The following is a 15,277-nucleotide window of genomic DNA, read 5'->3' on the forward strand; positions in this document are numbered from 1 at the left end:
AAACTGTCTTGTCCAGACTACTCCCAGGTCTCAGGTCCCAACTACCAGACCCTCCCTCCCCTCCCCTACACTATAAGGACAGGAAATAATCATAGAAACTGAAACCTTTTGAAAAAAGCATGTATGCTCAGGTTAAAAATCACCAAAAGACCACTAACACCCCCTAAAATTTACACCTCCATTTCTTGCACATTGCGAAATAAACACATATGCAACGTGTCCATGTTTTGATATGTATTTTTATTTCCCTGCAGTTTTCACTTATCAAGAACAAGTAACAGGGAAAGTTGTCTGAACTAGTGCATAAACAAACATTCTGAAACACCACTACACGTATCTAATTTACAAGAACCGTATAAAAAAAGTCACTAAAACACTACACTACGAAGGTGTCCAACGCTTACAGTCAGACTTTTTCCAACCCGTTACTTGCCTTGTAGCCACAGGAAAACTCTCCAAAATTGAAAAGACAATCTTGCCACAACCCTCCCTCCCCCCCCACCACCTGGGATGGCTCGATATCTAGACATCCAATAATTAATTATTGCAATGATATATAATGCAATACATACCTGGTAAAATATCCTTTATGTGGTGTGTTACAGTTTTAAAGCCGGTTAAAATATGCAGTCTTCAGATAAAATGTAATCAGTTGAAAATTTTCTCATATCTGCACAATTTTATATGTGCGAGATGCATAATTTTCCTAGTCAGTTTTTTTTTTCCTGTGTAATTATTTTTTATAAACTGGTATTATAAATAGAAATATACATTCAAAATATATGGAAAAGTGAGTTACTACATTAAATTTGCATGTATCGATCCATCCCTTTCCCCTGCACAGTAATAGAAAATACTATTTTGCCTTGAACTTCATATTTGACAGTGAAATGCCACTAAAGTATTTACCAAAAAGTCCATCTAGTCAAATTGTGAAACAAAATGAACCAAGTGAAAACTTTACATTTCCTTTAGAAAAAAATTACAAGAATTTTGTTTCCTAGCTATGAATCTTTAACTTTTTTTTTTAGACACAAAGTTGGATTTATTTGTACAAGATACAAAATGTAAACATGGCAAAATAAATAGTTAAAACAAGTGATGCAGGATCCCATTTCATGCTCATGATCCCATTAAAGAATTATTTTTTTTAATCCATTCAGTTGCAAATTCAAGTGCAAAAGCATGATGATGAATATCTACTATTCAAGTAACAGAAATAATATTGATGATACAAATAAACTATTTTACAAGGTAGTGATTTTCCCAATTTTACAAAATTTACATTATATATCGACTTAATACACGATATAATGATAGTCCATTTAGGTCCATTTGAGTTCTCTGTGATCCACAGAGTGCTGTATTTTGCATTCAGTTGGAATAGAAATGACTACACCGTTAGGGCGGGCTGAGACGCTGCTCTGAGGTTATGTCACTTCCATGGCCACTGTAGTCTCTGCTATGCCATTCAAACCCAGGCGCTCTGGTTCGTGGTTCTCTCTGCAAGAACAGAAACATTCAACAGTTACAGGTAGAACATGAGCATTTCCTTACACAGTTTGGCTAATTTCTTACACACTATGTGTTTTTACGCAGCTGTTACCTGGACCTTAACGCATACACTAGAAACAGATTATTTCAATCTAAATACTGCCATTTAAGAACTGCTTTTACTCCACTGAGAGTGCAGTCAATTCTGTAAGATTATTTCACTTAACTGTAAATTACCAGCTGAAATTATGGGTAAGAGTACTAAAAAGTCAAAAGCCTCCTGAAGGAGCAAAGTCAAGACACACCATGATGACTCAGTATCAATTATTAGAGAGCAAAGCGTTGTTCTAACAGAAATTCCCCTCCGCCCCCAATTCTGCTTTAGCACTAACACAAGAAATCTTCTTAAATGTTTTTCTGATTTATTACCATTCTCTATAGAGAAGCCTACGACCTATTCAGCTGAGGTGGAACTTTTCAAGGCATTTGCTGACAACTTGAAATACCCCTCTGGCTTGAGAGAAATAAGAACTTAATGTGTTCATGATATAAAAGTAAGCTTTAAGGCATGACTGCTAATTTTAAAATACCTTTTTCTCAATCTGTGCAGTGACTAAATTATAAATGCAATTTTCAATCTCAAAACACTCTTCTTAACCTCTCTGGAAGCATTCTGATTTGCTAATATCCATTTTTTACTTTTCTAATTCATAAACAAAAGTGACTTTTTTCTCTAACATCACACCATCCAGCAGACTTAAAACAAAGCCCAAATATTGTCATTTTCAGAAAATTTGGCCAACTGCAAGTTCCTGCCACTCCTCTGAAACATCTTCTAAGTATCCTGAAACAATAGTGCTGCTGTTCAATGAGAATAAATATTTATCTATTCAAGTAAGATGCAGGCTGGCACATACCTGGGTTTATTTTATATAAATATATAACACATATATCCAAATGTATCTATAAAATAGCTATGTGCCAGCCTGCATCTTACAATATGGGTACAGAGTTATGGAGAGATCACATAGAAAGTTTGATAGGATCTATCTGAAAGTGTTACCTGAGAAGGTAAGGTTAAAATGAAGTAATTTTAAATACAACAGAAATTTAACCAGAATTATCACAAAATTATGGAGAGATCACATAGAAAGTTGGATAGGACCTATCTGAAAGTGTTACATGAGAAGGTAAGGTTAAAATGAAGTAATTTAAAATACAACAGAAATTTAACCAGAATTATCATAGAATCACAGAATCATAGAATTTCCCAGGCCGGAAGGGACCTCCAAAGGTCATCTAGTCCGACCCCCCCGCAGTCAGCAGGGACACCCCCAACTAGACCAGGTTGCCCAGGGCCTCGTCGAGCCTCTCCTTGAATATCTCCATGGAAGGGGCCTCAACCACCTCCCTGGGCAACCTGTTCCAGTGCTCCACCACCCTCACAGTGAAGAACCCTCTCCTCATCTCCAGTCTAAATCTGTTCCCCTCCAGCTTGAAGCCATTGCCCCTCGTCCTGTCACTACAGGCCTTTCTAAACAGGTTCTCCCCAGCCTTCCTGTAGGCTCCCTTCAGGTACTGGAAGGCTGCTATTAGGTCTCCCCAGAGCCTCCTCTTCTCCAGGCTAGTGGCTAAAATCAGTGCAAATTATTTGATGGTTCATCTGCAAAATCAGCTGTTGTGGTTTGTCACAGCCAAGGTGAAGATGCCCAACGGTGGCCAGTTTTGTGATGAGGTGCCAGCACTGGGCACATCTCTGGAGACATTTCTGTAGCACAAATATAAATGAAAAGCACTCCAAGCCGTCCCACACGTACCTTGCTATACTGCTGATGGCACTGCTCGGAGTCACCTTTGGCACTCTGTCCATACTGGCAGCAACTGTGGCAAGTTTTAAGGCTGTTGGCGATGGCGCTGAAGTCCGTGTATTGATATGCACATTGACTGGAGAAACAACACTGACATTGTTGAGGTGCACCGCGTTCGTCAGGCAGGAATTGTTCATGGGAAGCGTTTGGGGGCTGCTTGTGCACAACGTTGGGATTAAGTGGTTTGTGGTGGTGTGGCCAACTGTCCTTACAAGCTGTACGGTTGAAATCCCTGGGCTGGATGATAAAGCCATGTTGGTGGAGTACAAAGTTCTGGAGGTTCCTGTTACAAAACAAGTGGTGTTAATTAAAAATATGCCATTAGGAATATTTCACCTTTTTTTTTTTTCCATTAACAAAACCATCAGGAAATGAAAGAAGTTACTGTATGAAAAAGAACTTTCACTTCCCAAATTTGCACACTTCATTTTAGATGCCTCAAGTTAAAGGGGCAGCATTCCCCATAGAAGTAAATCTAATGGGGACACCTGGGCTGGGCAACCTCAGAGACTGACTGTGAAGCCAAGTTCTGATGCTTTGAATCAGCTCCTCCCCTCCTACCTTCTTCTGTGGGCCACATAAGGAGGTTCTAGGGACCAGCCACCCTCAAGGCAGCAGAACTAGGGGTCTAAGAGTTGTGCAAAATAGAAAACTCCTTTCAGATTACGCCGCCGTGCTCTGTTTCCACTCTGGAGTTTTGAGAGACTTCAGGTTTCACAATGTATTTTCAAACCAGAGGTTCTCGAATCTCATCTCAGTATCCCAGCTATTCACTGCTCTGATTCTGATCACGTGTATTTTCAAACCAGAGGTTCTCAAATTTCATCCTGGTATCCCAGCTAGTCACTGCTCTGATTCTGATCACAGTGATTCTGATCACATTTACCCCTACATTCTTATTCCTGGAAAAAATCTGCTTTCAGCTAACATTTCCTCATTTACAAATCTTCCTACCCTAAACAGGAGTAGCTATCACCCAGCACTGCCACTCAGAGCTTTAGAAAAGCTTTAGAAAAGTAACAGAAATCAGATTTTATACGCATAATACCTGTAATGGTTTTGATCAATGGTAACTCTGCGTCCCATGTATTGGCATGGTATGCTACCACACATCTAATCTTACACCCCTCAGAACATCACCCTCCCAGATATGATCTCAGAGAATAACAACACAGTTGTCACCACTCATCTATAATCTTACACCCCTCAAAACATCACCCTCCCAGATATGATCTCAGAGAATAACAACACAGTTGTCTTTTTCTTTCCTGGAACTCTTCCAGTATATTGATTTTATTCAGTTGTGTTTTTTCTCCCTCCTCTATTCATTTCATATTGTCATTAACCCAGCCTGGCAGAAGGTCTATAAAACTAATCACATCATTAGCTGTTAAAGCAACAAATTACTCTAAAAGCTTTTTATTTGTTATTGCAGTCAAATTCCAAATAACATTTGTCTCTCTGCAACCTGGCTACCACAGCAGCCTGACCGGCATTCCTGCCTGCTGGAAACGGGGGTGCAGAAGGAGGGACAGGGAGAAGGTAGTGAATGCCAATGTCTACATTTTTGCCTGAATTTAGGAGGAATCTAAAGAATAACAACACAGTTGTCTTTTTCTTTCCTGGAACTCTTCCAGTATATTGATTTTATTCAGTTGTGTTTTTTCTCCCTCCTCTATTCATTTCATATTGTCATTAACCCAGCCTGGCAGAAGGTCTATAAAACTAATCACATCATTAGCTGTTAAAGCAACAAATTACTCTAAAAGCTTTTTATTTGTTATTGCAGTCAAATTCCAAATAACATTTGTCTCTCTGCAACCTGGCTACCACAGCAGCCTGACCGGCATTCCTGCCTGCTGGAAACGGGGGTGCAGAAGGAGGGACAGGGAGAAGGTAGTGAATGCCAATGTCTACATTTTTGCCTGAATTTAGGATGGGGAAGAATGCAATAAAGCCTAAAACTTACAATGATGTCAAAAGAACTACTAGAAGTAGTTGAAGATCTTATAATGGCCTTCCAGTACCTGAAGAGGGCCTACAGGAGAGATGGGGAGGGACTCTGGATCGGGGAAATGTAGTGGTAGGATGAGGGGTGATAGCTTTAAAGTGAAAGAGGGGAGATGGAGCTGAGATGTGGGGAAGAAGTTCTTTGCTGTGAGGGTGGTGAGAGCCTGGCCCAGGTTGCCCAGAGAAGCTGTGGCTGCCCCATCCCTGGAGGGGTTGAAGGGCAGGTTGGAGGGGGCTTGGAGCAACCTGGTCTGGTGGAAGGTGTCCCTGCCCAGGGCAGGGGGTTGGAACTGGATCTTCTTTAAGGTCCCTTCCAACCCAAACCATTCTGTAATCCTGTGACTAGTAAGCTTTTGTCTGAATATGGAAATGATATAATGACCAAACAATGTAGCAACTTTTCTATTTCCTTCTCAGAGTCATTAAAAATGTCTTAAGCAATGGATTATTTTTTTTAATTACAAATTTACACTGTTTATAAAATGCTGTCACTTACTAAGCTTTTGTCTGAATATGCAAATGAGATAATGACCAAACATTGTAGCAACTTTTCTATTTCCTTCTCGGCGTCATTAACGATGTCTTAAGCAATGGATATTTTTTTAATTACACATTTACACTGTTTATAAAATGCTGTCACTTATGCTTTTGATCATAACACATTGGTAAAAGATAAAAGCCTGCAGAAGAAAGCAGAAACAATGCTCTTTGAATCTACAAGACCATTTGATATTTGTATTACCACACTAATCTACGTGCCATTGGCACAAGAGTAGTTTTAAGTACTGTTCTTGAAAATATCACAATTAATGTACTTTTTTGTTTATTAAGTAGTACTTCAGAAACCAGGCGTAAGATCAGTTGAGACGAGTTTTAAGTACTGTTTTTGAAAATATCACAATTAGTGTATACTTTTTTGTTTATTAAGTAGTATTTCAGAAACCAGGCGTAAGATCAGTTGAGATATTCTCAGTGCTCACACTAGATCACAAGATATGAGAAATCATCACCTGAAGGCCATTCTCAGTGCTCACATGACCACAAGATATGAGAAATCATCACCTGAAGGCTGGACAACACCATTAATGTTGTTGTGGCTGGTGTTCTGCTCCTTCGTGACCTCACTGCGACTGGGCGCGGGTGCACTGACCACTGCAGATGCAGCAAAGTGGGCGCTGGCTGAATCGAGTGTTTTTGACATACAGTCAGAGGTGCTGGAGCCCTGAGGGAATTAAAAAAAAAATATATATATAAATTCTTTATAGTTATCCCAGTACAAAATGAAATACCACATTAGGATTCCTATAATGCACAATTACCAGCAAGTAAATACATACATCTTCTAAATGTAACCTAATGCACCATAACATTTAATATTTCCATATCACAAGTCTGATGAAAAGCTGAAAATTAGTGTCCAATTGAGCGTTCTCATTTGGAAATTAGTGTCCAAATGAGTAAGTTCTGCCCAATTCAGCCAGTGGCAAATGCAGTTCTCAGCAAGACAGACCACTTCCATGATGTGTTGTTCAGCCTGGAGAAGAGAAGGCTCCGGGGAGACCTTCGAGCCCCTTCCAGTCCCTCAAGGGGCTCCAGGAGAGATGGGGAGGAAGGGTTTGACCCTGAAAGAGGGGAGATGGAGCTGAGATGTGGGGAAGAAGTTCTTTGGTGTGAGGGTGGTGAGAGCCTGGCCCAGGTTGCCCAGAGAAGTTGTGGCTGCCCCATCCCTGGAGGGGTTGAAGGGAAGGTTGGAGGGGGCTTGGAGCAACGTGGTGTGGTGGGAGGTGTCCCTGCCCAGGGCAGGGGGGTTGGAACCCAAACCTTCTATGATTCTTTGTGTTTCACAAGCTTAAGAAAATGACTATAACTTAAGCTTCTTTCTCTCTTCTGTCTCCAGGCAGCAGAGACACTGCAACTGCAAATCTGAAGAATTTTCAGTATTTATAGTCCATTCATGCTCATGGAGCAATTTGTACCACAGTGTAACTGCCCACCACGCTCTGCAAGTGCATGACTTCTGTTAGCCCAGTTTCTCTGAAAGAATGGTAAGTACTGCATGGACACCTTGAAATACCTGAATGTATCATTGTGCAATTTCAATTCCTATTAACTAAGAAAATTACTTTCCATAGACACTTTCAGAGTGTCTTAGAAACCCAAAAGTCATTCCTTTTGTTTAGTATTTTTCAATATGCTGGTATCATGCCTTTGCACTTACAAAAAATGTAGTAAGTAACCACCAATACATAATCCCCGATTAACCAGAGAGGAAAGAACAAACAGCATTGACAATTAGATATGACACGCTCAAAGTAAAATAACTTTTCCTAATAATAGTCAAAAGCAACAGCTTTTGTATTTTCTTGGTAAGAAATCAACAGAAAACTAAGCTCGACAGGAAAACATGCATTCCTCCCTTGCAAGGCTTTACAGAGGAAAAACGCAAATCTTTTGAAAGACCGAAGTAGTAACACTGGGGATGGAAAAACAATCAAATTAAATATGCAAAATTATGTTTTTCCTCTCATAAGCTACCAATTTTTAGCGTTCGAACATCTGTTCATAACAATACATTACCTCAAAGTGTTTTAATAAATAAGTCTCTTCAGAGCACTTATACAAAGGAGGGTAAAACCAGTGAAAACCGTATGACTCGACAGAGCACTGGCTCTTTCTACACTCACTGACTCTGTGGTTACAACTAACACACTAAAACATGAAGTTTCTTACTCAACTTTTAAAAATGCAGCCTTGATATGTAACTTACATAAAACAAGATGTCTGTAACATGAGAGATGAAAACCAGAGCAAGCAAAAAGGAAGACAGCAGCATATGACGACATTTAAGGTGCTTTACCTGTGCTTTCGGATGTGTCTGCTGTGAGGAATGCTGAGATTGCTGTTTCTGCTGAAGCTGAGCGAGTTGTTGCCTCTGCATTTGAACTAACTGCTGTTGATGTGTCTGAAACTGTTCCTCTGTGATACCCCCTGTTACTACAGAAAAGAAAGTGAAGCTGGTGTTAAATAGGTGTGCACAGAACAAATACACCTGAAATTCAAGAGTGCATGTCTTCAATCACTTGGTGATTGAAGATAACATATGCCTGCAAAGGTCTTCCTATATTCTTATGCAAAGGAGAGGTCAAGCTAAATTTGTTTCTTGTGTTCTTTTAGCATTGAATTAATTTACAACAAAACCATTCACAGCTTTCATTGCTTTATAAGGTGTTTCTATCTTTGATGGTTTTCCTTCCAGTAGATTTAAGGAAAAGCTTAAAGAAATTCTTTTCCTGGTTTTCAGAAACCAAGCATGTCTTTAAAAATCAGAAGTACAGTGGGCTGAGCTGGGTGCCTTCTCTCCCAGTAACCACTGGGAGTTCATTCCTGTACAACACCCCTTCCTACAGCCCCCCCTTAACTTTTCTCTGCCACAAGCCTGGACTCTAAAAGAACGACACACCTGGCAGTCAAGAGCCTGCTTCAACAGCACAACCACAATTCATATATTTAAATAGTCTGTATATCTATATATATATATGTAAACAGTCTATATAGTTCTATACCAATCCTCACTTGAAATAATACAAACTAATACACAACGATAAAGCTCATCTCCAGGTCTAAAACTTACTATTTGCAAATATCACAAAGCACTGTTTTATTTAGCAAATCCAGTTTGTCCTTCCTATCGCACTCCTCTCGCCCCCCAAGGAAATGCTTAACTTTCACCTGAACAGGTTTTTCGCTGCCAATTTTATTTATTTTTTTTAAATGGAATAGGAGTTTTAAGAGTGACATAATATGCTTGTTTACGAGACCAAAGCTAATGCAACCCCAGTAGTATCATGCTCTCAACAAGTGAAGGGAATGCTGAAGTCAGAAAAGCTGTCCTCAATATTCTCCCCCCAAAGAACTGCAAACTCAATAAATGAAAATGCTGTCAAGTGTTTCATGTTGAAACCCGAGTTTTGTGCAGTTGATGCTAACCTGAGAACTGAGTTCTCGCAGGAGAAAGTAAAAACAGAATTTGCTTTCCAAAGATTCCCATTAATTACAGTTCAGCAGTTTATTCTGAACTACGTTTTTCGAAGACTGAAGCTGTCACTCATCTCAAACACCCGGGTTCTGCAGCAATATCATCTTATCCACAGACACCGAGCCAACATCAAAACATGAAGTGATTTATCTTTTAGGGTCTGGCTCTTTCATTTACTAGCTGTAATACTCATGGTTATCCTGAAATTCTATCCTAAATAAATACCAAAATTAAGACTGACTTTTTAGGAATTAGTACCGAAACTTCTTCTCTACTACTGTGTTATTAAAACAGGATTCAACCACGTTAGGAGGGCCCTTAAAAATCCAATGACATACAGTTACTCCTATTAGAGTCTAGGGATTTTATTCTCATTTCCAACATATTCTAAAATCAAATTTATTTCACATTTAGCTGTACTTTGTTCCTCTTGAACATTCTTTGCTTATTCTTGAATATCCTTTGCTATTCCTACAAGCTACTACACAAGTTCACTCAGCTGAATCTTTTAAGTTCCCTCACAACAGTCTCCCAAACCCTGTTGTGTTCCTAAAGGCAACAGAGCCAAGAACAGCATTATGGAACATTAGATATATATGTATTTCTATTTTTAAGTTCTGAAGTAAGAAATTCCAGAACATGTTCTAAAACATTTTTTTTATGAAACAAAGGACAAGCTTATACAGTACAGAGAAACATCTAAATTGCATTTAGCTGTAATTAGCTATTATTTGTAGCATTATATTGCAGTACAGGGGCATTCATCTATAAAGTTGCATTTTTCTGCAGACACAAAAGTAATGTAATTATCATATTAATGTAGTAATTGCTTACTCTGCCTTTCCATGTTTAAATTCCACTCAGTTCACTACCTATCACCAGACATTTATTCAGTGGTCAGTCTGAACTTGGCTGTTAGCCTTGCTATAAGCCAGCAGATGTTCATTAGCACATTTAACATCATTTGCTTCTGCCAAATCAAACAACTGAAGGGTCCTAGAGACAAAAATAGCAAACCTCTATGATGTCTCAAGGTAGCCTTTAAGGTCATAGTTAAGTGCAAGGGTTCTATGCTTCTTATATAAGGTTCTGTTTTCCAGAATTTTACCTTCCACTGCTGAGTATCAGTATTTGCTATTTTACCAGAGCCTGACTGCATTGAAACACCACAACAGAACAGGGTAAAAAAGTCAATGTGAGAGTAAGTGTCCCAGGCTCCTTTCCTCCTTGATGGCTTTAGTTTGGACTAGGATGTCACTTCTCTTAGGATTTCAAGGCTTTAATCAAAGATCATCTTTCAGACTGCCCCAAAAGTGGTATTTCATTCATGTGGTTACTTCTAAGTGGTATTTAATTCTGGGGAAAAAAACCAAACAAAACCCCAAAAAACCACCAACCCAAAACAAACCCACAAGTCCAAAAGGTAAAAGTTTGTTCCATAAGCAAAACCCTCCTGCTGAGAATGCCATCATCTGCCATTGGCTTCTGTATTAATGGACATGGTAAGGGAACTATTTGAGAGGGTCATTGGAACTGCAGCTGAAACAGACTGGGAGCCAAATGCAACATACTGAGGACTTTGCCTAAAGCCTGCTTCTTCCTTCCATCCCAAAAAAATCAGTGGAGTTGCACAAGCAGGTTAAGTATTACTTGGCTGCCATAAGCAGTGCCATCTACAAATTCCTGGCAGCTTCCTTCCTCCATCATCTCTCCTGATGATCAGTTGTACCCCCAGCTCATCACTCTATCTTGGTTTAGATCAAACAGAGACTCCTTTTGGAGGTGTCTCTGGCAAGGGCCAGCTTATTTTTTCTAATACAGTGTGTAAGACTCCCAAGAATTTTACTCAACTGATCAAAGGGATCAGACTGTTTCACTGACCTTGTCTCTTAAAGTTACTCAAATTCAGTTTTCCCATTTGCAGTTCTTGTAACATGAGCAAGAGAGTAATTTAGCTTGAAACAGTGGTTCTTTATTCATGCACTGATTAGGCACTTTCAAGAAAACACCAGTTGCACATTTTTAAAATAAGTCTTTCTGTTTGCACAATGCCCAGCATTTGAGGAATTACCAGATTAAGAGCTGCTTTATTAATACAAGTGAAAAAATGTAATGCAGAGGTAACTTTAAATAATTCTTCTGCACCGAAAACCAAAGCAACTCCAAGTCTTCTCTAAACTAAAAGAAAAAAACAAAAACAATCAGTTTAACCACTGACATTGTTTCTCCTGGAGGCAGCTTTATGCTTACAGCATGCTATGGGATCAACTGATTTCAACAAATCATCTCCTAAATGGAATGATTTTAATAATGCAGCAATAATACCTGTGCTGATTTCATACAAAACCTGATTTTGACCACTCCTTCTAAAATTTACTATTTACTAAGGAGAAAATCTAACAGCAGCGCTTCTTGCTGGCAGAAGAAAATCTAACAGCAGCGCTTCTTGCTGGCTCAGTTATTTGCTGAAGAATTCTGTTTACTGCATCTGATCTTTTACCAAAATTACAGGATTTGTTTTGTTATTTAAACCTGTAAAGAAAAAGGTCTTCCAAAACCATAATTTTTCATGTATAATGTTCTTCACCTACCGAGTGATCTCTATTCAAATCTAAATGTAATCAGATAATTTCTAAGGTTATGTAACAGAAGTTAATTATTATTTCTCTACAATGTGGCTTAAATTAATCAGATTTGGTTTTATGCATTTTTTTGAGTATTTCTCTATAGCCTCCTCTATCATTAAAACACATGTCTACCCTTTCCTTTAGTTCTCTTTCCCTAACAATAATAATCCTGAATACGGTGAGCGCTACTCCACATGTGTACATCAGGTCTGTCATGAATTTGCCACATAGCACCAACAATTTAGGGCTTTTATCCTTATTGATGGTATGACCTGAATCAGGAAGGGCTGACATCCCTACCAAAACACCATCCCCCCTCCCCCAAAATATACTGCTTAAATGCTGTTCTCATTTTAATTTTCTTATTACGTGCCATCTTTCCCCTGGCTACTGGAATTCTCTTCCCCTGCTGCAATCTTCATTTAAACTAAAGCCAGGGATGGAGATTTTACAAATCTCAACATTTTTCCTTCACTCACTTCTTCCTATGTTATTAGAATTAAATATATCAGCTTCCACCCCAAAATATTCTCCTAGTTCTTTAGGTAGACTCCACCCTCAGGGGAAAAAAAAAGGCTCCCCAGAGCAGAATTTAAAGTCTCAAAGTTTTACAACTAAATAATCGATTGGTATTTATTACATCATCATGAAAAAAATCTACAGAGAAAACAATCAACCTGTGTCTTTTTCAGCAACTTTCCTTACCTTGGTCTTACACTTTATTCATGCAAACAGAAATCTTGCAGCATTATTTCCTCTTGTTCTGTAGCTACCAGCAAATTCCTGTTTGTTCCTTACAGCTGATTTCCACATTTCCCACCCTTAACTCTGACAAGTGTATTCCTCTCTATTTCTACATTTGCTTTAACAAGACCTCTCTGATGCTTATCAATAATCCCATCACACAAACCTGCCCCTTTTTCTGCTCCAGCTGCAACTCTCCAGCCCTTCAAGTTCCTTACAAAGAAATTTGTACAAAATACAAGCACAGCACATTATGACCACATTCTCTCCATACAGCAGAAAAAAATACTCTTCTGTAAATCTTTCCATGAGAGAGAGAACAATATAAAGGTTGCAATGATCATACTGAAAAGTTATGGAAATAAATATTCTGAGCTTATGTCCGTACTACACTGATGTTACTTAACAAGCTGATGCTCAGTCCTCTAAAACCATAACAGAGAAAGCTGCTTTTGTCTTCCAAGAAATTTAATGTCTATACCTGAATTCTAAAGGTATGTTATTGAAGATTAAATACCCAATCCTGCAACCGATGTTAAAAGGAGCAGACCATTCCACACCCAGATGAAGTTAACTACAGAATTTAGAATCAGCCTATTATCTAATTATCCTAATTTTACCATACCTAATTCTATATATACACAATAGACTAGGAAAATACTCAGATGCTTGTTGACACTTGGTAGTAGATTTTTTTGGGGCCTATCTCCAATTGTTGAGCATTTTAAAGAATTGTACATCATTTTACTATTAGAAAGGAGCAACAATGTTGAAACTGAAGCAATTACAACTCCTGGTACACGAAGCAAGTGATGTAAAGGCTGCTATAGTGTAAGCTTAAAGCAACTTTTTCTTTTGGTGGCTTTTATTCCACCATTAATAATATTATTTATTATTTAGGGCTTCTATACCCAAATTGCTAACAAAAAGCCTACAGAGATCAGAATTGTTGCGTATATTTTATATTTTGGTGAAGATACTACAAGAATTATATATTTTTTTTAAATGTAACATGGTTTATAAGCAAATGGCTGTCTTCTTGCTCATCTGGAGCTATCAGGTCATGACGCCGACTGGTAAGAGATGACTGCACTGGCTATGAGAGTTAGAGATGGCATTTAAGGGAAAAGGCAATTAAACTTAATCAGTGACTGGTGATTTTCTTAGGGAAAAAAAAAAATAAATCAGAGAAGGTGTGTCATTGGCTGCTTCCAGTGTCAAATTTTTAACTATCACAGCTATCAACAGAAAATGCCGTTTTCAGACTTTTCCACACCAGCTCATTATATTTACTAACTTAAAACTGTTTTTCTGAGAGGTTTTGGCAAGATTTGAAAAAGAAAGACTCCAACAACAAAAGAGACATTTCCCCCTCAAGAAACCAACTGCTCTTCTTTTGCATTTATGCAGAGCACTCTTCTCTCCTTAAATTAGGTTACACCAATTAAAGTCTTTAAGACTCAGTCACACCTAAGCAATTCTTAAACACGAGCAGAATCCTTCCCTTGGATAATGGATGTTTAAGACCATTTTTTCAAGATTCTATTGAAACTGAAACGGAAGCAGGAGGAAGAGGGCTGTTTGTGGAAAACTCCTGTAATATGCTAAGAAATACAAAATATTAGCTTGTATCTTCAGTTTAGCTACACGTCACTGCTGAAGATGTTATCAGTCACAAGTAAAACCACTGGAATTCAGTATTTGAAGTTCCAGAAGAATTCAAATCCTTTGCCTACCTGATATGCCATTCTTGCTGGTGTTCAATAAAGCTACAGATGCTGCAGAAACTCTTTTATTATTCACAGTCTGCCCTGGTTTCCTTGAGGTACATTCTTCGCTATCGCTGTCCTGTAGATTTAGTAGCCTTGGCTGAAAACACTGCAGTCGACATGATCTGATATTGCTTAGTATTTCAGGAAGGGACAGTCTGTTTTCACAACGTTTATTGGAAGCATTGGTCCGTGAAAAATTAGAAGAAAAGTCTAAAGTCTGGGAAGAGCTTGAAAAACTGTTCAGCATTTCCGGGTCAATCTGTCTCAAAACAGGATCGTGTTCTGTGGATATTCGGTCCATTATAACCCTGATTAAAGAGAATGAGAAAAAAAAAACCATTAGTTTATCTCTTTTTTTTATTTTTATCCTTTGAAGAGGAATAAATAGTAAACATAACATGACTGTACCTTCCACCCCTGCCAATTCGCCTTCTTGCGAATCCTATACATCTTCTTGGAATTGTAAGGGTTGTAAGGCAATGCCTGAACCTCAGTTTGTCCAATTCTGCGTTTTCATACGAAGAATTAGTTTGGTCCAAACGAGGCTGTAAAGAAAAAAAGAAAAGGCAATTTTGCACTTGTTTAGAGTGTATACTTTGGTTAGGTTTCTACTAAGTGATTATCACGCACAGGCTACAAGCATAGAAAATGGCCACAGAACTACCATTTGATTAACCACGCTCAGATCATGAAAGAACTTGGAAGACTTTTTAAAAAATACATCAA

General features: G+C 38.5%; 1 protein-coding gene across 1 annotated transcript in view; it reads right to left on the bottom strand.

Annotated features, from left to right (window-relative positions):
• Positions 1 to 219: 219 nt before the first annotated feature.
• EPC2 (enhancer of polycomb homolog 2 (Drosophila)) overlaps positions 220 to 15,277 on the bottom strand; it is a 50,227-nt gene continuing 35,169 nt past the window's right edge. The window contains exons 9-14 of the mRNA XM_014941209.1: positions 14,960 to 15,096; positions 14,516 to 14,859; positions 8,230 to 8,366; positions 6,435 to 6,594; positions 3,312 to 3,645; positions 220 to 1,503 (exon numbers count right to left, since the gene is read on the bottom strand). Of these exons, the coding sequence (XP_014796695.1) occupies positions 1,431 to 1,503; positions 3,312 to 3,645; positions 6,435 to 6,594; positions 8,230 to 8,366; positions 14,516 to 14,859; positions 14,960 to 15,096 (1,185 nt within the window). The 3' untranslated portion in view covers positions 220 to 1,430. The remainder of the gene's footprint in view (positions 1,504 to 3,311; positions 3,646 to 6,434; positions 6,595 to 8,229; positions 8,367 to 14,515; positions 14,860 to 14,959; positions 15,097 to 15,277) is intronic.

The sequence above is a fragment of the Calidris pugnax genome, unplaced genomic scaffold (genome assembly GCF_001431845.1).
Source record: "Calidris pugnax isolate Ruff unplaced genomic scaffold, ASM143184v1 scaffold60, whole genome shotgun sequence".
NCBI classification, from domain to species: domain Eukaryota; kingdom Metazoa; phylum Chordata; class Aves; order Charadriiformes; family Scolopacidae; genus Calidris; species Calidris pugnax.